This window comes from Bombus affinis, chromosome 18 (assembly GCF_024516045.1).
Source record: "Bombus affinis isolate iyBomAffi1 chromosome 18, iyBomAffi1.2, whole genome shotgun sequence".
In the NCBI taxonomy this organism is placed as follows: Eukaryota; Metazoa; Arthropoda; class Insecta; order Hymenoptera; family Apidae; genus Bombus; species Bombus affinis.
In genome coordinates this window covers 705,465-730,109 of record NC_066361.1, presented here as the reverse complement: position 1 = coordinate 730,109, position 24,645 = coordinate 705,465, and the positions used below count along the sequence as shown (strand labels likewise).

General features: G+C 41.6%; 1 protein-coding gene across 1 annotated transcript; it reads right to left on the bottom strand.

Moving 5' to 3' along the window:
* LOC126926583 (uncharacterized) lies at positions 1-1,623 on the bottom strand. The gene is made up of 2 exons (XM_050742952.1): positions 903-1,623; positions 1-839 (listed from the first exon to the last, which is right to left on the bottom strand). Exons 1-2 carry the CDS (start codon positions 1,621-1,623, stop codon positions 1-3), a joined length of 1,560 nt encoding a protein of 519 aa, XP_050598909.1.
* Positions 1,624-24,645: the final 23,022 nt, after the last annotated feature.

Below are 24,645 nucleotides of genomic sequence, written 5' to 3'. Positions count from 1 at the left end.
TCATGTATCCGTGGAGTTCGTCCGCCTCCTCGTCGATGCCACCCAGTGCGTTGGTGGTGGTGGGGGGGTTGAAGTGTTGTTGTCCCCCCGCGTGTCCCAGCTCCAGGCAGAGACAGTGACCGCCGCCCGCAGCATGTCCTTGTCCCTCTCCTTCAAACGCCACCTAGATGTGGATGGTGGTGGTCGTCGGGACCGGTTCTCCTCTTGCTGTCGTCGGACATCGCGGTCGCGCGCGGCGGCCTCCGTCTTCATTTCCATCATTATATAGAGGTGGTCCGACAAGGTCTCCATTCTGTCGGCCACCCTCCATCCATGGATCTTCCGGTAGAGCTCGGCGGTAGCCCAGGTAATGTCGACGATGGACGAACCCCTCCACGCGACGCAGGTACTAGTTGCGCCTCTGTTCACCAGAACTAGTCCGAGAGTCGCGGCCCAGTCCGTCAGCATTCTACCTCGGGAATCCGTCTTGGTGTCCCCCCATTGCGACGAGCGCGCGTTGAAGTCACCAAGGACGAGCACCTGACGGGGCAGACATCTGCGAACGCAGTCGCCGATTTCGTTCAGGAAATCCCCGAACGCGGCCACTCCGCTGTTGGGCGAGATGTAGATGCCCACTATCGCGATCCTGTTCCACTCGACGGCGACGAAGCCGTTACCGCGATCCAACAGGGCGCCGGGCGGACTCAATGCCGTCGACCATGTTATAGCCGTCAATCCGTTCGAATCCCTGATCCAGTTGGGGGCGTCGGGGACGCGGTATGGTTCGGCCACCACAGCGAGTGCGACCCGATTCTCCCGGATGGTCTGGAGAAGCAGGTCTTGCGCCCGTCTGGCTCTTCCTACATTGCATTGGAGCAGGCGATTGTATTACTCCGCCAACTCCATGGCCTCCTCCCGGCCACTCGTCACTGCTGAAGGTGATGCTGCCCTGTTGACGCTTCCGCCTTGGTTCTCGTTGCCGCTGGCGATGGTAGCAGCAGCGGCGCCGGCAGCGGCGGCAGACTGTTGAGTAGGCTGTTTCCTCTTTCTCTTGGCTTTCGGGGGGTTGCATGCCACCCCGCCCATCCTGTGTCCCGATGGAGCTCCCAGCCGCTCGCATAGGGGACATTTCGGCGCGGAGGCGGGACATCCTCTGGCGCGGTACCCGCTTCCTCCGCACCTATAGCAGAGATGGCTTCTATCCTCGGTGGACGTACATGTCGCCCGTACGTGGCCCAACTCCAGGCACTTGAAACATTGCAAGGGCCTCTTCGGTATAGCAGAGACCCTCGCGATGGACCACCCTAAGACCACCTTGCCCGCCTGGGCTAGCTTGCGGGCACCGGCCGCCGGGCACTTGATCCATGCCGATCCGAGTCCTCCCCTGGAGACGCCGATCTCACCAATCTGGACATCCTCGCTGCCGCATCCCGCGGCCAAGGCCAGTGCTTGACGCAGCTCCTCCTTGTCCATCGAGATGTCCACGTTGGTGATTCTCAACTCCGCCTTAATCATGGGGGTTCCGACCTTTACCTTGGTTGGGTCCAGAACACCCGCCAGGCGCGTCGCCAAGATCGACGCCTTTTCCCTGTCCTTGTCCCCCGGGACTCTAATGACGATGGCGCCCGTCACCGCCTTCTTCATGGTGACGGCTTGCACGCCTATCTTGACTAAGCGACCTGGATTTTATTCGTCTGAACCCCTCGATGCATTCCGTCTGAATCCTCAAATGATATTGATTGTTCTTCGATTTTTTTCTTTTGTCTTCTCTGGGAGACGACCCCCACTACGCTTGGGTCACGCCACCGTTCGCGCCTATGATCACGTATGCCACCTTCTTTGTGTAGATAAAATAACGGGCCGAAGGCGAATCGACGTTTCTAGAACTATGCGCTTGTCGCTACATTGTATATATTTCGCCGGTCATGTAAGACGATCCGTCTGCGACACTGTAGTACCACGAGCGACGGTTAGGAACACGGCCTATAGTAAGCCTCGGGGCGTAACGGTGGTAATATCAGCTACAAGATTAAGTGTAACCACGTTGCTAATATTGCTGTCAATTACAATTATAATTCCAAGTTTACTTATATTTATTTTAACGATATAATTTTTTTAGACGTGTTTTATCACGTTTTGAGCAATGGTCACTAGACTTCGTCAGTCGATTTCAGGAAAATGGTACGTAAATTCTGTATGTTATGTGCATGTTGTATATTAAACTCCGGTATCGGAGGCGTCCGGGACGTTCTCTCTAATGTAGACTCTTGCGCCCGGGTGTTATGTGTGAGAACCGTGTAGGTGGACCTGTCACGTAAAATAAATAAAAAAAAAGGAAATCGAAGATGAAAATAAAAAAAAGAGAGAATTTATTTCTTAACATTTGGTTTACGCTAATTACGATTTGTTTCTCAACTCTAGCCGTGACTTTCCAAGATTGAAGCTCTTATTTTGACTTTCGATCGGATCTGTTTCCTTTTCCCTTGTTACCCCTCAATATTTTCACTATCTACGCGTTTGTTAGGCGTTCGCGACCGTTGCTACGCACGCCTTCTTCTCGAACATTCGACGGAAGGACCGTGGGGATATTGGTGGCTATTAGGCACTTCGGCGATATACATTGTCACCGAGTACCGCCATATCTTTATCTCCGTCATCAGCCCATCGAATTTAAAAGTGTGCCGGTCGTGACAAGCCTCTGGTCGGGTAGGCGCGTTGTCGAGTATTCAACCTGTTTCAGGGAATTTCATTCGAATAATTGACAGTAAAGTTGGCACGAATGAAACATGTCATCGTCTCTGGTTTTGCCCGTAGAATTTTTGAATATCGCGGTCGTGATCGCGAGTGGTTTCCGAAACGAACGTTAATATTGCTCGATCGTGCACATGTGAACGGACAGCGATCGCTATATGATCGTTGTTCATCCATGTGTACTTGGACCAGCTTCCGCGATTGTTTTTATGTTTTACTGTTTTAATTTTTTATGTTTTATATGTTTTTACTTGACCTTTGTACTTTATTTTTTGGTTTGCGATCTAGAAAGTCTCGAGCTTAGATGTAAGTTCCAGCGGGCATTGCGCCCGAAGAAAGAAGAGGCTATGGGCCGAAGAGGCCCGGCAAACTGCCGTAGAAGAGGGCAACTACCAATGTCTCCCCATCCTCTGGATTATCCAGAGCATGGGAAGTCATTCTTGTTACTATGCTTCCTTGTCAATATGCTTGCTTTTAATATTTGTAGTAGTAGAAATAGTTCTTTTTCTTGGCCGATGTATATAACAGATAGTAAAAGTTAAAAGACAAATGTTCGTATGTATCGTTGGGGAAAGGGATGAACGTAATGGGTTAAAACAAAAACTAGCCGGACGAGCAGGGGTGGAAACAGCTCGGGGAAACGCCGCGTCGTTTTTCGTTAAATGCTTGCTTAATAAATCCGCTGGCTCGTCCGGCTTTTGTTCGCCCTTGTTGTTCGTACCGTGAGCGAAGAATTAACCCCAACTCCTCCGTGAAAACTGGCCGAAAATGAAAAAAACGAGGTAGCTCGTGGTCGGGCGAGGCAGTATCGAAAAACAGAATGATTAATCGTAGTGGGCTCGCGCACGGATACTCTTGCCCCTTTTCCAGGTGTAGAGCGCGAAATTTTAACAATGCTAGAAAATGAAAAACCACCGGTTACGAGACGTGGAGCTATTCTTTTTGACATTTATACGCTTCCAGGTTATGACAATAAAAGGGTGAGATAAAATGAGTCATTGATAGGATTATTTATCTAACAACAAAGTAGGCTAGTTTTATTCACAGAATAGTAGATTTTATAAATTTATTCTTTAACACATCATGGTTAATATATGTGGTTCATTGTGTGTTGTCGTTTTAAATTCGGCAAATCTCAAGCAATTTGGCTGTAAAAAGGAAGATTAGAAATATCAAGTACGAATTAATTTTTTATATCTACTCTGTAATCGAGCAAAACAACCATCGTAAAGAACGACATGCACGAATTTAGCAACTACATACGAATTTTCATTTAGCATCAGAACTACGTAGCATCAAATTCATCTGAAACCTGATTAAAGTCTTACATCCTCTATTAACACGATACTTGGAGTAAGTAATTTTACCCGGGTATTTACTACATTGCAAAGGAGTGTAAGGGGTGTGCATCAGCAAGGCAAAGCATCCTGAACAGACGGACGTACTCGTACAATGGGCACTCGAATGTTTTTCGAGTAGTCCCTGAATAGGTTCGCCTATCTCGAGGGAAAGAGCCTCGAGTGCACGACAATTCACTAAAATTTGCACGAGGAAGTGGAAACGGTTAAAAAGGTCGTTACAACGGCTGCTGTCCACGTTCTCTTTCGTTTGCTGTTGAGTGTCGAAGCGTGCAGACGTGTGTCTAGTGCTCTGTGAAGACAACAAAACAACACGCGACACCCATCCGTCGAAAGTGGATCGACACGTACATAATCCAAGTGTTTCTAAACTTACTAGTGGAAAATCCAACGCTCCTAATCTCTGACCCGAATCATAGCTTCTCAACTAGTTATTTCAAATTTATTCAAAAAAAGAGATAGTGCAGCGTAAAAAGTGCCAAAGGTACGGTCACATGCAGAAATATTGCAACCATAATTTCCGCTGCGTTAAATGTGCAGGTATATACCGCACTGATCAGTGCACTAAATCTCCAGAAACCCCTACGAAGTGCATCCTCTGTCAAGGAGAGCATCCTGCGAATTATAAAGGTTGCTCAGCCTACAAAACCTTGTACACAAATAACTCAAATACTCAGCCCACAAAAATTCTCTACTCCTTTAATCTCCTATGCCCAGGCAGTTCAAGGAAATCAAAACAATCCGAAAATCCATAGTGACCATTCTCAAAATAGTGTTCCCAATTCTCAAAACTCGGATAACTTCTCTAGACCCGAAAAATTAATCGAGAAACAATCAGAACAAATTAATAACTTACTGTCATAATTAACACTCATCATGGATAAATCATACTTAACCAATAGACAATTCATGGTTAAATACTTACATGCTACAACCACAACATTTCCAATAGAAGCTGGCATACCCCAAGGTAGTGTCCTCGGACCCCTCCTGTTCTCCATCTACACTGTCGATTTACCAATATCAACAGAAATAACTATAGCAACATTTGCTGACGACACAGCACTATTAGCATCCCACTTAGACCCGATAATCGCATCCTCCACTCTCCAGCGATATCTCGACTCTATGGAAGAGTGGTTTCATAAATTGGGCTTCAAAATTAACGAAAATAAATCCACACATGTAACCTTCACGCTGCAAAAAAACATGCCCTAGAGTGACAATTAAAAATATAGCAATTCCTAACAAGGATTCAGTCAGATATCTGGGCATGACTCTGGACAGGAGATTGACATGGAAATAACACATCATAGACAATTTGAAGCAATTCGAGGCTAAACATAAAAAATAGACCTAAGCACTAGATTTAGCTGGAAGTAAACTTATAAATAATTAGTCATGTAACTGCGCCACGCCAGAGAAACTTACTGAAAATTATCAATGCGAGAATTGATTGTAAAGTACTTGTAGCGGTAATCGACAATAAATACCGCTACACGACACTAACTAAGTAACGGACACGGTAGCGAAGTGGTTAGCGCTCTAGGTTCGAACGTTCGGGACCCGGGTTCGATTCCCAGCGCCCGTGATCCAATTTTTCTCCCACGCATCAAAATAGAAGAATAATTAGCAGTGCCCCAGCAGCGACATCTACAGCCGGCAACTACTACTATCATCGCCAACACATAACGCACACACCTCTACTTGTAAATAAAAAAAAACGTTCTCCTTGTCCGACCCTACTCTACAGTCATTGTAATACTATTTTGTCTTACGTTCGCGGTTCGTGCAATCGCGTGGTTTCTATTAGCCCCTTCGGAATTGGGTAGAAAAAAACGTGCCGGTGATTAACAGCCCGCTCGGTTCGTTACGACACCGTTTCAACCCCTTCCTTTTTCCCTCGCTCCTTGCCTGACATCCTTTCTAGTTGGTGAAAGGAACAGAACTTTGAGCATCGTAATGTTCATTTTGCCGCAAGCGCGCGGGACATCTCGAGCTTTGATCTCTATAGAAACGGAGACGGTGAATGTGGAGTTGGACTCGATTGCTTCCCTCGCCTCCCCAGCTTTAGGAGCTGCTATATAATGATTCGCTTTTTTTCAACCCAGTATTTGTTCAGCCAGTTTTGAAGATAATTGAGAAATTGAAGTTACGAGGGAGTGAAGGTAAATGCCAAAAGTGAAAATTTTTAATAAAAACAAAGACAGTGTTTCGACATCGATCTTCCTCTTTATCAATTTTCAAACATAATGAAAGTTTATCTATGCCATTAAAAACTAAAGGACACGAAGAAGGGGTCAATAGCTGGCCTTAGGATTATTTTGATTTCAAAAAATTACAGATTCCGTACGTAAAGCTGCGATATCTCGGATCGTGGCGAGAAAATTGAGATCCTGGACGTTTAAGAAAATGGGGACTCCGGGCGGCTAGCCAAATTAGATTATTCGAAGGATCATTTTTTAGATACCTTATTTAAGTAATGGCCCAACCTGGATAATAATATCATTCTGTTTCTACAAAATCGTGTACAATCTGTCCACACTTCCGATAGGAGGCCCATAGTCAAATATTTTTTCCAGGAAAAATGCTATTATTATAGAAAAAACCTACGTATCTGGTAAATCTCAGCCGGCCCCTACGCGACTGCATTCTTCAATATCTCCCGCTTCCTTCCTTAGGAAGGATGCAAGGTCTGCAAATGAGCAATTGTTACGATCGAATGAATGAATAGCTAATAGTTCGATAACGATCACGTAGCTGTGCCGCTCCGGGGACACCCGCCATTATCGATCTTAGCGTTTGCACGGTCAGGAAACAGTAGCGCGATGATTTTCGTGTGATCTTTTTCTCCAGGAATTAACGACATTCCTAACCGGACTATGTCACTAAACCGACCTAAAATCATGGAAAAATCATTTCTAAGAAGCTACAAATCATATTGCATAAACACGTCACACATTGACAACCCGAGAAAACCAAAGGGAATGTCGAAATACCGGTCAATTCCTTTCATCGTTTATTTTGATCAACTTTATTTATCTAGTGAAGTTTTTAATTTTTCCAAAATATTAGCAAATTTCAGTTATTCGTTGTAATAAAAAATGTTATATTATTTCATTTTTAATGGTGTTCTATATCTAAGAAGGTGTTAATGGTATGAGGAATATTGTAACAATTCAGTTTTTTAAAGTTACTTTGGGACCTATTGTACCATTTTTTTAACGGGCAATAAAACGGTTTTCTTGCTTCGATCATCTTCGTCGTTTTACCTTTACGTTTACGAAACTTTTTGAATATTGCAGAAAGCAAAAAAAGCGCATAAGGAAACGTAACATATAAAGTAATTTCTGCGCTTGAATATCGTTAAATCCGGACTGAACACGAGTAAATAATCAATAGGAGATTATTCTACGTGCGAAATTATGTCGAACATATATAATAAATCTTTCACAGGACGCTTCTTTTCCGAGCAAAATAAATGCAAAATTTCATCAATATATCGATAAATATATAATGTTCAATTCTCGTATAATTCAGGGATCGATTCTGAATTCTGAAAATCGAGTTTATTGTAACAATGCTTAGATAATGTACAGAAGTAAACAACAATTAATAATAATAAATAACAAAGCTTTGTACAAGGTCTACCTGAAAATCGAGAATCGATTTTCAACGTCCTGAGCTACCGATCTTTCTCCGTCAATCCTCAATGTTTTTCAATAATGATTATTTCTTCTGTGTCTGCTGTTGCTCTCTGTTCGTCCGTTTGGGAACTGCGCATCTTTCACTATGGCTCTCCGTAAAACAAAGAAAGCCGCTCTGTCCGCGAAACAAAAGAAGTCGGGCTGTCCGTAAACAGAGAGAGTCCGTTAAACAGATAAAGTCCCTCTGTCTATCCGCGTCTGAACTCTTAGGGAGTTTACACCTCCCCTCCTCGGGTTGACTATTGCATCGCTAATTGTCCTTTTCAAATGGGACTAATTTACTCACATGGAAGAAATTCCCTCCAGGTTTACGATTATCGTTATCCACTTCGTACGTAGAATTTGAGATCCTTATCAGAATTTTGAAAGGTCCTTTCCGGATTTCCTCCAACTTATTTCTATTTGATTTGTTTCCATTGTAAGGAAACTTCTATTTGATTTGTTTCCATTCGAGGATGGACAATCTATCGAGATGAAAATTAGTTTGATGCTTTTTTTCTTGCGTTATCTTGGATTTCTTTGGATGTCAGTATTGGATATCGGTTTGCGAAGATCATTCTTATAGAATCGGTTTCTCTCGTCGAATCTATAAGTTTTGTGACATCGTCCGAGCATTGTGTTTTTGATGTGCCCTTGAAAAACGGCCCTTGAAAAATGGTCAATAAGGATATGCATAAATTTCTTCGGTGAATTGTTATTAGAAAAACCTCCGACCGTATCGAATGACATTATTTCAAATGGTTTTTTAGCTGGTCCTACTTTCGACATAAATCCAATCGGTCTTCTCGTTCTGCTTTTATTCTTGATGCAGAATTCTTTCGCATTGTTTGCAGAATTTGTCGACTATCCGATCCATATTTTTGAACTAGTAGAAAGGTCGGATTTTCTTTAGTATATGGTTCCTTCCAACGTCACCGAAGAATTCATGAATCGTCTTTATGATGTGTTCACCAAATTTTTGTGAGACGAATATACGTTGCCATCCTTTAATATTTTTGAAAAATATTTCTGACTTTTGTGTGAGGTTTTTTGTATTTTTAATATTTTTTTCGTTTTCTTTTTGATTTCGAATTATGTCCATCTTTGTAATAATATTCACCACTTTCAGAACGTCTTCTTCATTTTCAAAACTTTCTAAGACGGGGTTCCTGGATAGCGCATCTGCTTCTACGTTGTCTTTTCCCGGCGAGTAGATGATCTTGAAATCATTCTACGATAGGTAGTGCATAAAGTCTCCTAAAGTTTCATCGGTTCCTGCTTTGAGTTTCATTGATTCCAACGGTTTATGGTCTGAAAGAACAGTGAAATATCTACCGATTAACCAATGTTGCCAGTACCGAATCGCCTCTTTAATAGCCAGACATTCGAGGTGGATTGCTTTCTTCTTTGCCTTTGTTGGTTTTAATTTCCTTGAAAAGTATGCAATCGGATGTAACATCCCGTTGTCTCGAGCTTACTTTAAGACAGCTCCTAAACCGTTTCCACTTGCATCTGTATAAATGAAAATCTCTTTATTTTGGTCGTATATTGAAAGGATTGGGCTTGAATAGAGATATTCTTTAATCTTTTGAAATGATTTTGAAATTTCACATTTTTTGTTGCAAATAAATTCTACATTTTTCCTCAATAAATTATGGAGTGGTTCCAAGAGTTTGCGCGCGTCTTCTATGAATTTGTAATAAAAATTAATTTTTCCTAATAGTTGTCTCACGTTTTTCTTGTTTTTTTTTTTTTTGGGCGTTCAAATTCTCGTATCGCTTTTAGGTTATCTCTCTCTGGCCTCTGGACACCGTCTTTTTCGATGATGCGACCCAGATATTTTACCGACGTTCCTGCTAGTTTACATTTGGCCAGTTTTAATCGGAAACCTTCTTGTTTTATAACCTTCATTAACTCCTCTATATGTTTCATATGTTGATCAAATGTTTCCGAGAAAACTAGGATGTCATCAATATAGTTTATACAGAATTCTGCCAGTCCATTCCTTCTAAGAGTGTTTGCAAGCACTCGTTGGAAAATAGCAGGACAGATTTTTAGTCCAAACGGTAAGCATTTCCATTGCCAGTGCCCATTTTGTGTAATGAAGGCTGTCTTCTCTCGGTCCTCTTTTTTTATTGAAATTGACCAGAATGCTGAATTTCTGTCGAACGTTGAGAAGAAATGGCAATTTCCCGCTTTGACTATGATGTCTTCTATTCTTAGGAATGGTTGTGATTCCGGAACTACAAATTTGTTTATCTCCCGGAAATCGATACACAGTCTATCTCTCCGATTCCACTCTTTCTTAAAAGCCAGTGTCACTGGTGCTGCAAATGGTGAATTGATTCCTCTATGAGACCGTGTTCTAGTAGTTTTGTGATATGGAACTCTAGTTCTTTTTGATCTGGGATGGAACATCTGTATGGTTTTTTTGATATGTACTGTTTTCGGTTAGTTTTATGGAGTCCTCTTGTAATTTTCTCGTTCCCACATCGAATTTGCGTTTGGCAAATATTTCTTTGTATTACTCTATAAGTTGAAATACCTCTTTCTTTTGTGAGTTATCTAAGTGTCCAAGGTTGTTTATAAAGTTGGTGCTGCGGCTGGTTCAGCGCGAGTGCAGCGTCGGAGTAGCCATCCGTAGCAAAAGGGCTAGCCTAAGACTTTTTCTTATTGATCTGGTTACTCTCTTGGTATGATCTCTGGTATTTTCCAAAATTGTTAAAGACATTGTTCCATTTTATAACCATTCTATAGCCATTTAATGTTTTCAATGAGTAATTAGATGACAGATGACAAGACACAAAACTCGTTATATCTGTAGTGGTACTCGACAGTAAACTTTCCAACGGTTTCTGTCCCGTGGCTCGCTACATAAATGTCCTATCCTTCGGACTAAATGATTGCCAGATGTCGATACATCCTCACAGAATATTTCCAGCTATTCTAAAAATCCGCTATAAATCTTAGGATTTGTTAGCTAAGATTCTCTAAAGGAACATTCTCCTGTGTGTTCACAGTCCCTCATATACCACGGAAAATACGGGAAGTCTGCTTTCCACACGTACGATGCTTCCTGCTAGCAATCTTCTCTCAAGGGCGGTTAGCATCCTTCTCCAACCACCAAAATTAACCAATTAATAGCAACATCCATTTCCCCTACTTTCCGAACCAAGGCTCACTTCGATGAATCCGATGATCTTGTATCCTGAGACACATCCCATCATAGTTTTCCTCTGCAGTATCATCGTGACAGAGAATGAGTGAATAATCGGTTAGAGCTCTGCGACGCATCGTGAGCAATCATCGTCCGAACTCGCTCCACACACTCTGGTAAATCGACATCGTAGCGCACCGTCTAGAAACCCAACTTGTAACTGCACATCGCGAACTAACAACGGAACCGAGAGTTCCACACGAAGTGTATATAGGTAGTATTTTGAATAAATATACCGTCAATTATACTCTAGTCTTCGTCACGACCTATCAACCTCATATCTTATAGATAGACTGCGAACGTTTATACACTTAAAATGTGCAAACGGCGTATGAAATTTATGCATCGTAAAATATGTAAGCGAGCACGAAAAATTTGCATGTATGTATTACATGAAAAATATGTACAATTTGTGAGTAACTTGTTAAACGTAATTTTATCAACATCATCTGAACTGTTACATAAGCATATTTAACAATTCTGTTTTAATTAACAATTCATTTGCGGTGAAGCATAGAAAATGTGTCAGCAAACGCGTAATAAACACATATATAAACATAAAAATTAACATTACTATAAATTAGAAGCATTTGCTGCACTCGAATACAAAGGCGTAATTATAACAAGTGCGTAATTATTCATATTTGCTCCAATACAGTTGTGGTTCATAACTTGACAGTTCTATCGCTTCATATGTTCGCGGTTTTACATATTTCGAAGAAACCAAGATTCTTTTTTAAAAATGCATCTGCATTTACGCAAACTACTACTTGTTCACTGCAACCACCACGTACGTTTCTTAGATGTGGAATACGGTGTATGGATATTTGTGACGTATCTATTTCGATCTACACGTATGATACTACATGCCAATAGCGCGCACACATACGTCCACTGATCTCTTTACAATCGTCTCGCTTAATTAAACTCCTGCGATCCTTTATATCGCCTTAGATCTTGAATAGCGTTATTTTTATTCTTATTCTATCAGTTGGTAATTCTTAGTATTTAGGCTCCTTCAGGTACTTATTTTTTGTTAATTATGTATTAGTCAGAATTAGTTTTAGCTATTAAGTTCCTAGTAATTATTATAATTATTAATCACTTACTCGCGTATCTTTCCTTTTTTTGATTACCAATGGGTTTTGTCGTCGATATAATAATAAATAAATAAATACGAGTATATATATTAGTCATTAACATATATTTATATATGTATATGTCGGGTTATCGGCAGGTTTAGGGGCGTGTAACGAATCTTCATTCGGATTAGCCATCGTTGTTGTACAATAGAGATTATATTTACTGGGATATATATGGTATTTACAGAGTTTGACAAATATCCGTGGTGATTAGACGCTCGAGATGTCAAAGACAATGTTCTTAGGTTCAATAACGAATCCACGGTCAAGGAGGTAACTCTTTGTTAAACGTAGAATATATTTTGAGGCACAAAATAACGTTTGCTGTGACGCTCGGTATAACACTGTACGTAAAGACGATGTGAAAAGTCTCCAAGGTGATCGCAAGAATAAAAGACTGATGGAAACTTTCCTCTCCTTACGATCGCGTTTGTTCGTTGCATATTAGGCGGGGATACCAACAAAATTACTGCCGCCGTTGCTAGGCAGACCCGCATAGAGCTGACACTGCCTCTACCCGGGGTTTGATTGTTAATACAACGTGTGTCTCACAATATTGGCACTTCTCTGTTAGGTAAAAACGTTCATCCTGTGACCGTGACCACGTTCAGCGACCAGTTGTGTCACCTTGAGCTCAAACCTACTGTCACAAATCTCGGGCAAACATAACCGGATTGAATCATAACAACTACTTCTAAGTTTTATTATTTAAGGACAGCTGTAATAAATAGTCTAGACTAAATTATTGGGGATCTTCCCAAAATTCCAAAAGAAAGGCCCCAATGTCCTCTCATCTCCGACATGTATATATTATCTCCGATATGTATATATGTCGGAGATGAAAGAACACCGGAACCTTCATTTTGGAACTTTGACAAGATCCCTTAATACTGTAATCTAGATTCCACCTTAGCCGTAATTAAAAAATTGTTGTCATTCGATCTAATTGTATTTATTTGAGATTTATGACAGTGAGTTCGGGCTCGAAGCGACAACCGGTCGCCGAACGTAGCGGTCAAGGGATGAACGTTTTGTCTAACAAAAGCATGAAGTAATTCTATAGTTCTCATTATAGAAAATAGTTGGGACGGTGCACGACAGTAAACATTTCAACGATTTCTGTCCCGTGGCTCGCCACACGCAGACTTTGTCTTTCGGGTAAGATGATTGCCAGATGTCAACGCATCTTCACAGTATATGTTTAGCTGGCCGTGGACCCGTTATAAATCTTAAGTTTCAGTCATATAATATCCTTCCAACAGACAAATAGTCTTTTTCCCAGCTACGGGAAGATAAGAGAAATCTATCCTTCCACGAACGACGCTTCCCGCTAGGAACTTTCCCTCAAGGACTGTTAGCATCTTTTTCTAACCACTGATATGGAGATTGACCAATTGGCAGCAACGCCAATTTCCTTCACCTAACGAAGGCTTTCCTCGACGAATCCGAGGATCTCGTGTCCTTAGACACACCCCGTATAGTTTTACCTCGGTGGCATCATCGGGACGGAGAGTCATTCTCTCGTGCGATCTCATCGACGAAAAGAGTGACGTCATTACGATCAGTGAATATTTCACGTTTGTTAACAAAGAGTCAGACTTGGACATTGCGAGAACGTACATCTGTCATCCCGTTGACCGCGGGTTCGTTATTGAGCTTAGGATCATTGTCATTAGCTTCTCGAGTATCTAATTATCGCTATTACTTGTCAAATTCTATCATAATCATATTTGCACTAGTAAATATCTCCTCTATTTCATAATGATAACGTCTAATGCAAATGGGGATTCGTTTCACGCCCTTAACCCTAACACTAATCTTAACGTCAACCCGACATATATATGTATATAACAATACACGGAATTTATTATAGAATATCAATCTATACGATTTCATTTTGTGTTATAAAACGAAATTTTCAATATGTATATAACTGACATAAATCTGCAAAACGAGTTTTTTTAAATTTTTATTACGGAGTTAGACAAGAGAAGTTGTAAAAGATGAACAGTGCTATTTTCTTCCAATCAATTGCAATTTTTTCGCAATTTTCTTACATTTAGTATATTAATTCTTTCAACTTCTCAACAAAACTCAAGTTATTTGTTCCGATTTCAAAAAAGTTATTCCCCCTTAAATGATATTAGAATATTTTCGCGAGCCAGTATATATAGTATGTATCGGTATATAAAATAAATAAATTATAAAAAATAAGCCACTATAGCGTGATTCTAGGGTCACCTTGAAATTCAAAATGGAATTTTTTTGCATTGCATCATATGGAACTCATTTTCTTGAAACATGATGTTCCATTGGCTCTTCTGTCACGATGATCCCGGGAATACAGCGATAGGATATCATATCTCATATACCTTAGCCATCGAAACAATAACTAAGCAGTAAAAGGATGCCTATGTAATCGGCATCCAGCGATAACCCCTCCACAGGATCCAAACCCTTGATATAAAAATCCTCCCAAGTCAATACTCGATATTCTATTCTGTTCTGTCATAACATTCTGTATCGCTACTCTGTCGGTTTCTAATAAATTTTGTAATAACGATCATAATTGAAGTACAAATCTTTCACCTCCCGTGCGAAGCGTGAAATAATATCGAATCGACGTGACAATATTGATGATCCTGCCAAGATCTATTCATCGCATCAAGAGGAAACTTCAACGGGAACTCTACGGATTCTACAGCGAAGGACCACGGTCACCTCCTTGATCAAAAGAAGGATCCACAAAGAACTTCAGTAAGCTGACTTTCTTACATTATGGAAACAGTAAAATCGAAATACGTTCCGAAGATAGTGACTCTTCTTTCGCTGAAAGTGTCATATCTCTCAGTATGAACCCAACTGACAAGAGTACCGCTAAACAAAACGAGCTAATCGCCAGCCTGATTGAACAATTTCAAAGCCTAACTTACGAGTTTAAAAGCTTTAGAAATAGCACCGACCAAAACATTAAAAACATAAAAGAATTTACGGAAACTAGCGATAGAAACCGCTCTAAAGGAATACGTGATCTTGCAAAAGCCATGGAAATAAAGTACGACACCGAGACCGACCAGTCGCACATGAGCACCCATTTAGAAACCGCTGCTGATAATGTAACGGATGACAAAACTATTGGATCGAACACTTCACAAAGACCACGAGTCACATCTAGCCAAGCCGCGATTAAACCAAGAAACAACTACAACGAAGATCAAGGCCTCGAAGCAGATAAGGCCATACGAACTGTCGAGACACTACGGGGCCGAGATGATGTAGGCGTTGAAGATTTCATCTTATCGGTCCGCAAAGCAAGAGCTAGGTGCAAGGAAAGTGACAGAGAGTTATTATTAGATCTCATACTGATCGAAAGGATTACCGACAACGCGAAACGAAACATATGATATCTAAAGATTAACTCGTTCGAAGACTTATATTCATGCTTAAGACAACACGTATTAACACCAACAACTATTAGCAATTGTATGAACAAATTAAAGAATTTAAAACAAGGGGCAACAGAAAGCGTACAATCTTTCAACTCCAGATTCCGACAACAGCTGAACGAATTAAATTACGCAGTTCAAAACGAAAACCGTACACCAACTGAACGACGCCTAGCTATAGACATTGAAGAACGCGAAGCACTTAAAACATATTTGCTCAACTTACGATACGAAATAGGACAGATGGTAGTATGTAGCGATCCAAAGAACCTGAACCTTGCCGAACAACTAGCAGCTGATAGAGAACAATGGTTATAAGAAGCAAATCGTGTCGCCAACCGCCCAAAAAATGAATCTCATAACACTATATTAGTATCCAAGCGAAATACTACCGATCCACGACCACAAACTTTTGCTCAACTACCTCGCCGACCATTAGACGACCGCATGAAACCGAAGTGTCCAAAGTGTTTACGAACTAGACACACAGCCGAAAACTGCTACTCTCGAAATTTTCCATTCTCCAACCAAGAAAAGATTCCACCTAGAGTAAACCAAACAACGGAGAACCCAGAGGAAGCTTACCTAGGGTCAACTGCATCACCACCGGAAGATTGCTATCAATCGTATTGCAACGAAGAGACGGAGGAGGAGCCAGATTCCTCATTGATACCGTAGCAGGAATCAACCTTATAAAAGAAAAGCCTCACTGAACGTCCAAACTTCTAATCCAAAGACCTTCCTAATGGGAAGTGATATACATACCACTAATAAAATTTGCAATTTAACCATGCTCAAGAAAAATCATCAATTCTACGTAGTGCCTAACAACTTTCCTCTAATCGAAGATGGAATAATCGGACTCCCATTCCTTATAAAATACCAATACAACGTCACTAACAATAAACTAACCTTAGACGAAATTATATTACCATTCCAGAAAACCGATAGCAAGATAAGACCAGGCGAAACTTTAACTGCAACCCAATACATCGAAGGAAAGCCCACGTCAGTATGTTTCATCAACTAGTTAGCAAATTTGTCACATTACAAACAAAATAGAGAAACCCGATAAACTAAGCCAAGTTAATAAATTCGCACAAATAATACGTACCAAACATGTTGATCCTGAACTTCGAGAACCCCTTAAGAAAATCCTTATCAATTATTTAGACGTTTTTAATATGGAAACAGATTCATTACCATGTAGGAACTTGACCGAGCATACAATCACACTCAAGACAGACAGACCTATAAACATCAAACCTTATAGACCGCCCGAATGTCATAAAAAAGAAATTGAGACTCAAATCAACGACATGTTAGACCAACAAATCATATAACCATCGGACAGTCCGTATAACGCACCAATTTAGGTAGTTCCAAGAAATTAGACGCATCAGGCAAACAAAAATGGAGAATTGGAGACCTTAGAAAATTAAACGAGCAAACAGACCAAGTCGCATATCCTTTACCAAATTCGGACGAAATACTCGATCACTTAGGCAAAGCTACATTTTTCTCAGCCCTAGACCTCTCGTCAGGATTTCACCAAATACCTATGGAGCAAAATTCCAAAAAATATACTGCATTCTCAACCCCACAAGGTCACTTCCACCATAATCGCATGCCCTTCGGCCTTAAAAACGCACCGGCGACGTTTCAATGTATGATGGATATCGCGCTACGGGGATTAATAGGAAATAACTGTTTTGTACACCTAGATGACATTATAATATTCGGGAGCACCATCCAAGAACATAACCAAAATCTAGCTATTACACTAGACAGACTACAAAATTTGGGATTAAAAATACAACCGGATAAATGCGAATGCGAAGAGGGAGTAAAACCTAATCCCAAAAGGATTCAAGCCATGAAGGACTTTAAAACACCAAAAACCGCGACCTACATAAAATCATTCTTAGGACACGTTGGATACTATACAAAATTTATACGTAATTTTTCTAAAATCGTGAAACCACTGACAGATCTCACAAAAAAGGACAATAACAACAACTTGCATTTGATACACTAAAACAAACACTCTGCGAAGCCCCTGTATTACAATATCCAGATTTTGACAAAACATTCACATTAACAACAGACGCAAGTAACGAAGAGTTAGGAGCAATACTCTGCCAAGACGGACATCCATGCTGTTATATATCCGGATCTTTGAACCCTCCTGAAAAATATTATTTCACGACCGAGAAAGAGTTATTGGCAATAGTATGGTTAATCAAAAGACTAAGACAATCCCTACTTGGTAGAAAATTTAAAATTCAAAGTGATCATCGAGCCTTGAAATGGTTAAAGAATGTTAAAGATCCCTCATCGAGGCACATGCGATGGCGTTTGAGACTCGAGGAATACGATTATCCTGGATTACGAGCAGGCAATGTGGTTCTGCCGCAGGGCCGCTATCGTCTGAGGTTGGTGGGGGCTGAGATCGGGATCGGAACCAGCATGAAGTATCTGTTTCGTGTTAGACCACCAAGCAATCCGGTAGGAAAACCAGACTTCCTTGCACAGCGGCTCCGGCGATGAGGAGCGGTGTGACGTGACCGCATACCGTTCCTTTAGGGGATGCATTTTGTGCGCGGCGGAGGGGGGGGGGCGGTGTGTCGCTCACATCGGTTCCCGGGTCTCTCTCGATCGCAGCCGGGACGGTCATCGTGGAGGTTTTAGTCGGTTGGAGTCCGGCACTATCATGCCGCTTCCCCTCAGAAGCGGCCTGGTGTCCGTGCGTATTTCCTCCACGTTAATAAAAAAAAAGAGACTTGGAGTTATTGAGTCTTTATCGAAAATTGAAAAGTGAGGAAATAACCAGAATCTATATAATTATTATCACGTAATACGGAAAAATATATGAAATATACGTATTCGTTACAGTATTTAGTGCATGAAACGTATCTCTGCTTAGATTCTATTATTGTATTCGGAAAACACGAGTATTTACAGCCCATACGTTTACGACACTTGTTACGTCTGGCGACACTCTACCTAGAGCCGGCCACACACCGCGGACAGGATGGCAACCAAATGTCCGCACATCTTGATCGCGCCCAGTCATGAGCACTTGATCCACTACTGATTGCACTACTGATCCATGTCTTGCATGAAAGTTAGTAAAGCAAAAGAACCTTCATTGAAGACACTGGCTGCCACATAATCTGCATTTTCAACGATGACAGAGGCTCCATTCAAGTGCTTTGGCGAGATTTTCCAAATAAGTTGGTTCAAACTCTCATTGTTGTTCTGCGTAAAGCCTCCGACACATCGCTCCAGGAGAGCATCTTTGCTCAGATCTTCATAGATAGGCTTGATGGCATTCAAAATATCCTCAGGAAGAGCACTATACGTGTATTTGAACGAATTCAATGCATTAGCAGCTGCAGCTTTTTGCCATTCGCGCCAGGAGTCCGCGCCGCTCGGGCATTTTTTATGTTATGGATTCTCGCCCGTCGAACTGTAGTGAAAAAGCGTTGCCCAGATAGCATTCTTCATATTTCCCATGGAATCAGAGTAACGTCTAATAGCCAAACCGTAGTATACCGTCAGTTTATCAGTCATTTTAGTCATAAGCTTCCCTTTACCAGACAGACTCTTTCTTTTGATTTTCTTTGCAGCCTTAGTTTCAATATCAACAACGGTATTTTTGACTATTTCACGTAGACGAGTGTCCGTTCTTTTTTGAACGTGTCCTACACATTCTTTTTTCACTATTGAAAAATCATCACCATAAGGTTTAGAATTCACTAACCCGGAGTAAGCTTTAGAGTCGCCGTCGCCGATATAGTTGCGATATCGTACACCATTCTTTACCGACATGTATAAAATACTCGTAACTTCGTTAATTTTGCTCCAATCGACTTGAAATTTTGACACAATATTCTCAAGATATTATGCATTCAATTAAAAAAATGCAAAAAAAATTTTAATACCTTACCCCCTCTTAATCGATCCCTTTCTTTATGAATACGCGTTTTCCATAATAGTTTTCCGTCCAGCGTATACTTGGTTGTTTCCTGCTACTGTATTTCATTGTCGTTTAATTCTACTGGGAAACATATAGGACGGGTAACATTGATTTTAGTTGTCCGTGTTCTTAATCAGAGTTCTATTTCGTTAAGATGGCGTTGTAATTCTTTTGCGGCTTCGTGAGGTATCTCGATTCGAGGCTAACATCGCCGTGTCGCCGCCGAAGGTAGCTGTTGTACTATTTGGTATCGTCAGGAAAACTGGCGTGTATACGATATTTATGATATTTATGATTTATCATACGATATTTATGATGTGCGTGTGTCAAGTGTGCCCCAGGAACTTCAGTCGAATTGGCTTTCTGTTGCTCACCTCACGCTTCCCCTTTCCAGAGTCTATCCCAGATGTTCGCATAACTTATTATATATTTGGAGCTAGGGGGGGGCATTTCCCCCAGCGTCATCTACCCTCTTAGTCGCGGCCCGTCGGTCTTCGCCTGGTCTTCCTGTGCTTGCAGCGCCGTCTCCACCTTCCGGAGTCCTCCTCGGGCTGCGACGGAATGAGCCCTGGTCGCCGCATCACATGTGCCAACGCCGTTACGGAGCGGTCACCCGTCCTAGACCACACCGCAACCAGTGAAGCTTAACTTTCGTGATCTTACGGGAACGAGTGTATTTTTTTTATTTGTTTATTATTACCAGATTACATATTTGTATTTTCCATAACAAACGCTGAATTCTGGTTGTGGGATGGTTCAGGCAAAAGTACCGATAAGCGACGGTACGACATAGCCATGCAATATTATATTTTTTCTTTTTTTTTTTAAGATTACTTTTGTAACTTTAACTTAAGCTGCTGTTGCGCTGTGCTTATGTACGATATTTCCATTTCTGTCCTGAAAGCCTGGTCTCAAAAACAGGACAGTTCGTTAGTCTATTTGGGAAGGGGTGGGATAGGGTGGACTGGAAGGGGATGGGAGGGGTGTCCTGTGGAATTATTACAATATTTATTTACATATTTTCATTATTTACATATTCATAATTTTATACGGTGAGCGTTGCCATTCTGTGGCTCTTCCTCGTATTTTCCTAACTTCCGGGAAGTTTTCCTCGTATTCTATTGATTTCATCCCTATTTTTCTTTGTACATGATAAATTATTGGGATGTTACTTTGGTCTTGGAGATAGTTTCTTTCGTTTAGGTATAGAAAAGCTTCGGGGGGGGGTATGTAGCCTGTTAACAGTGTATTTTTATAATATACGTCGATTGGAAATAACCAACCGAAGATTAAGCTATTTTCTTTTATCTTCGCCCTTGCGCAAAGTGGTTTCTTGTTAGTCTTAGGATGTGACAGTCGATGCGGTGGATGTTGGCTAAGTCGTATATTTTTTTATTTTTCACGCATTTTTTGTATCTGCTGTGTTTTTATCTGTAAATGCTCAGGCAAGTTCTGATGTATTTTGTTTCGAATATGCGAATTTTTTCCATTAATGAAGCTGGTATGTTGTACCATATTGGACAGCCGTAGGTTATAATGGGTCTTATTAGCGTTTGGTAACACATGATTTTTACTTTGCTGTTGAGATGTCTGGAGTAAAACGATCACTTTTGTTTTCCACAATGCTTTGCTGGCTTTTGAGAGTTGAATTTCGATGTGTTGCTTGTAGTTTAGTTTTTCATCTATATTTACTTCTAGATATTTTACGCAGTTTTTGTGTGGTATGAGACCCCCTTCGTTTGCTTTTTCTTTTAGGTGAAATGTTTTACAGTGTTCCCTTTCTATTGAGCCGATTTTACTTGTCTTGGGTCTAAATAGTATGGTTTCGCATTTGCTTCCATTGATTTCTAGTTTCCATGTGTAATAGTAATCGCTATTTTTGTTAAAGAGTTCTTGCAGTTCTGTTCTTATCGTTTCGGTTTTGCGGCCTGTCACGTAGATGATTAGGTCATCCGCGAAGGTTATGAAGCGTTTATGGGTGGATGTGTTGAGATTAAAGAGGTTTAGTAAGTCGCTATTGTAGCTACTGAAGAGAAGCGGGGATTTTACTGTTTCTTGTTGCAGACGGTTTTCTATGGAGAATTCTTTGCTTGATGTGTGTTGACAGTCGGCCATTAAAATTGTTTTGTTTGTCCCAGACTATTTTAATTAGGTATTCAGGGAAGTTCTTTTTAATCATTTTATAAATAAGCCCTGGGATCCAGACTGTGTCGAAGTCTTTTTCGATGTCTATTAGGCAGGCGGCTACTCGTTGATTTGCGTTAAGTGCCCAGCAGATATCCGACGTAAGTTTGTTTATTGCGTGGATTGTGGAGTGTTTGTGGCGGAAGCCGAATTGGTTTTCCGGGATTACCTTATTTTTTGAGCAGAAGGCTGTTAGGGGGTTGTTTATGATCATTTCGTATACTTTGCTTATGTTGGGGAAGAGGCTTATGGGTCGTAGGTTTGCAGGTGATGAACCGTCTTTATTTTTTTTTTTTTTTTTGTAATGGCTATGAGTTTGGCTTTTTTCCATTTTTTGGGGAAGTACGTGTTGTATAGAGCGTTATTAACAGTACTGTGTAGTACCATTTTATTTTGTTTGGTAAGCGTTTGAGCGAGATGTTTGGGATGTCATCGAAGCCGGCGGATTTTTTGTTGTTTAGCGTGGAGAAGATTGTACTTAGTTGATTGAAGTTTGTAAAGTAGCTTATTTCTGGGTCGAGCTGTTTGGGGTCGTCCGATGTGTTTTCGTTTGAGAATAAGCAGACTATTTTGTTTAGCGCTATGTCTTGTTTTATTTTATTTTTTAGTTTGTTTGTTTCGGCGATGATAATTCTGTTTAATTGTTCTCGGCCCATGTGTGGCGGGATGGAGTTTTGTTCCTTTGGTCTGAAAATTTGATTTATCTGCGAGAACATGCTAGCAGAGTCTTTTTTGGAGATATTTTTTATTTTATTTATCCAGTATTGATTTATAGAGTTTGCGAATTCTTGTTTTAGTTGTGATTTTATTTCGTGTAGCAGGTACGTTAGGAATTCTATGTCTTCTCTTTTGTCGTAAGAGTAGTTGTGTCGTAGGTTGTTTAATTTAGATAGTATGTAGCTTTTATCTCGTTGTAGTTTTTTTATTTTATAGTTTATATATGGCTCGCAGGAGTCTTTTTTTTTAAACGTCGGTACGGTTTCTTATAGGGCGATTTGTATATGTTTTTCTATTTCGTCTATGAATGAGTCTATTTGACTGTCTGTTAGGTTGACATTGTTATAGATTTTTAGGTCGCAGTTCTTTTCGAGTAGGTTTTGAAACTTTCTCCAGTATGTCTTTTTGTAGTTGTACCTGGGTGTTTTGGTCTGTGTTTCGAGTGTTAGGCAGTCAGATGTGTTCTTGCTTATCTGAAATACTATGGTGTTGTAGCGGCACTCGACAGCAAACTTCCCAACGGTTTCTGTCTCGTGCCTCGCTACACAAAGACCCTACCTCGCGAACAGATGATTGCCAGATGTCGATACATTCTCACCGAATATTTACAGCGAGCCTAGGGACCCGCTATAAATCTTAGGATCCATGCAGCTAAGATTCTCTAAAGGAACAGATAGTCTTTGTTTCAATAGTCCCTACACATACCACCCACTACGGATATCTGCTTTTCCTCACGTACGACGCTCCTCGCTAGCAACTTTCTCTCAAGGGCAGTTGCCATCCCTTTCCAACCACCAACTCACGATTTAGCCAATTAACAGCGACGTCCATTTCCCTCACTCTCTGAACTAACGTTTTTCTTAACGAATCCGATGATTCCGCATCCTTAGACACACCCAAGCACAGTTTTCCTAAGGAGCATCATCGCGACACAAATTCATTCTGTTCTATCGCGAGTCGCGAGGCAAGTTGGAAGACGCCGATCTGAATTGTCCGCCCGCAGTCGTACGTAATAGCGAATCGGAATTCCTCGACATCTGGGCAATCGTCTCGACTCGAACCACCGCGTAAAGTACCGCGCCGAGTTTGGACTTGTAATCTCGAACCGATAATTGTACCGTGCTTTCACCGCGCTATGTATACCCGGACACAAGTAAATAAATAGATATTGTTAAATAATACCGAGTGATTCTTCTATACCTATCACGCTCATCACTTCAAACTGGTGACCCCGACGTGATTTTAAGTGAAGGAGGTGATCGTGATAGTGCTCGTGAGATTTCAAACGCCGTGAAGTTGAGACAGTGCGAAATGACCGATACCGCCGATTTTGAACGTGCGACGGTCGGGGGTGGCAACGTAGACTCGATGAACACGCTCCTCCGTGTACCACCTTTCTGGCCTGACGATGTTGAATTGTGGTTTACGATGCTGGAAGTGCAGTTCGCAACCGCTCGGATCACGAGCGACCAGGAAATATTCCAGACCGCTGTTGCACACCTCGATAAGTTGCACGCGAGATTAATCCGAGACGTATTGACCGCCCCACCGGCGACCGGATGTTACGAGTTCGTCAAAAAGGAGCTTATCAAGAGACTGGGAGAATCGGACGCCAAGAGACTCCGACAGGTAATCGAGAAGGAACAAATGGGCGATAGGAAGCCATCCCAGTTCTACAGAGACCTAAGAAATTTAGCCACCAACGCGTTAGCGGACGATTTCATCCTTACAGTCTGGGAAGGCCGACTCCCGCCGCGCGTGAGGAGCATCCTAGCCTCCGTACAGAGCAAAGACCCAGAAACCCGCATCCAAATTGCCGATAGCATCTTCGAAACCACCCTGGAAACAGGGCAGATCGTCGCGGCCAGCGCAGTCCGACTACCCGCGGCAACCCACCCAACCGGTCAGAACAGCGGAATAGGCGACCCCATGGCAACCGCCTTCAACACGTTGAACGAACTATTAGCGCGAATGGACGCCTGTATGGCCCAGTTGCGAGCGCAATTTGCCGAGCTGAGAACCGACGTACATCGTCGATCACGATCGCAATCGCGTTCGCGTTCACAATTCCGCCACCGTCCGCGTTCCCGCGAGCAACCGCGGCAAGATGGACTATGCTACTACCACGCACGGCACCGAGAACGCGCGAGAAAGTGCTCATCCCCATGCTCTTGGAATTCGGG

Excerpts from the sequence above, each read along its gene's own strand:
- LOC126926583 (XM_050742952.1), bottom strand. The coding sequence starts at position 1,623 with ATGAAGAAGGCGGTGACGGGCGCCATCGTCATTAGAGTCCCGGGGGAC. Across the intron at positions 840-902 it reads ATCACCTTCAGCAGTGACGA|GAAGAGCCAGACGGGCGCAA; the intron begins GTGGCCGGGAGG and ends AATGCAATGTAG.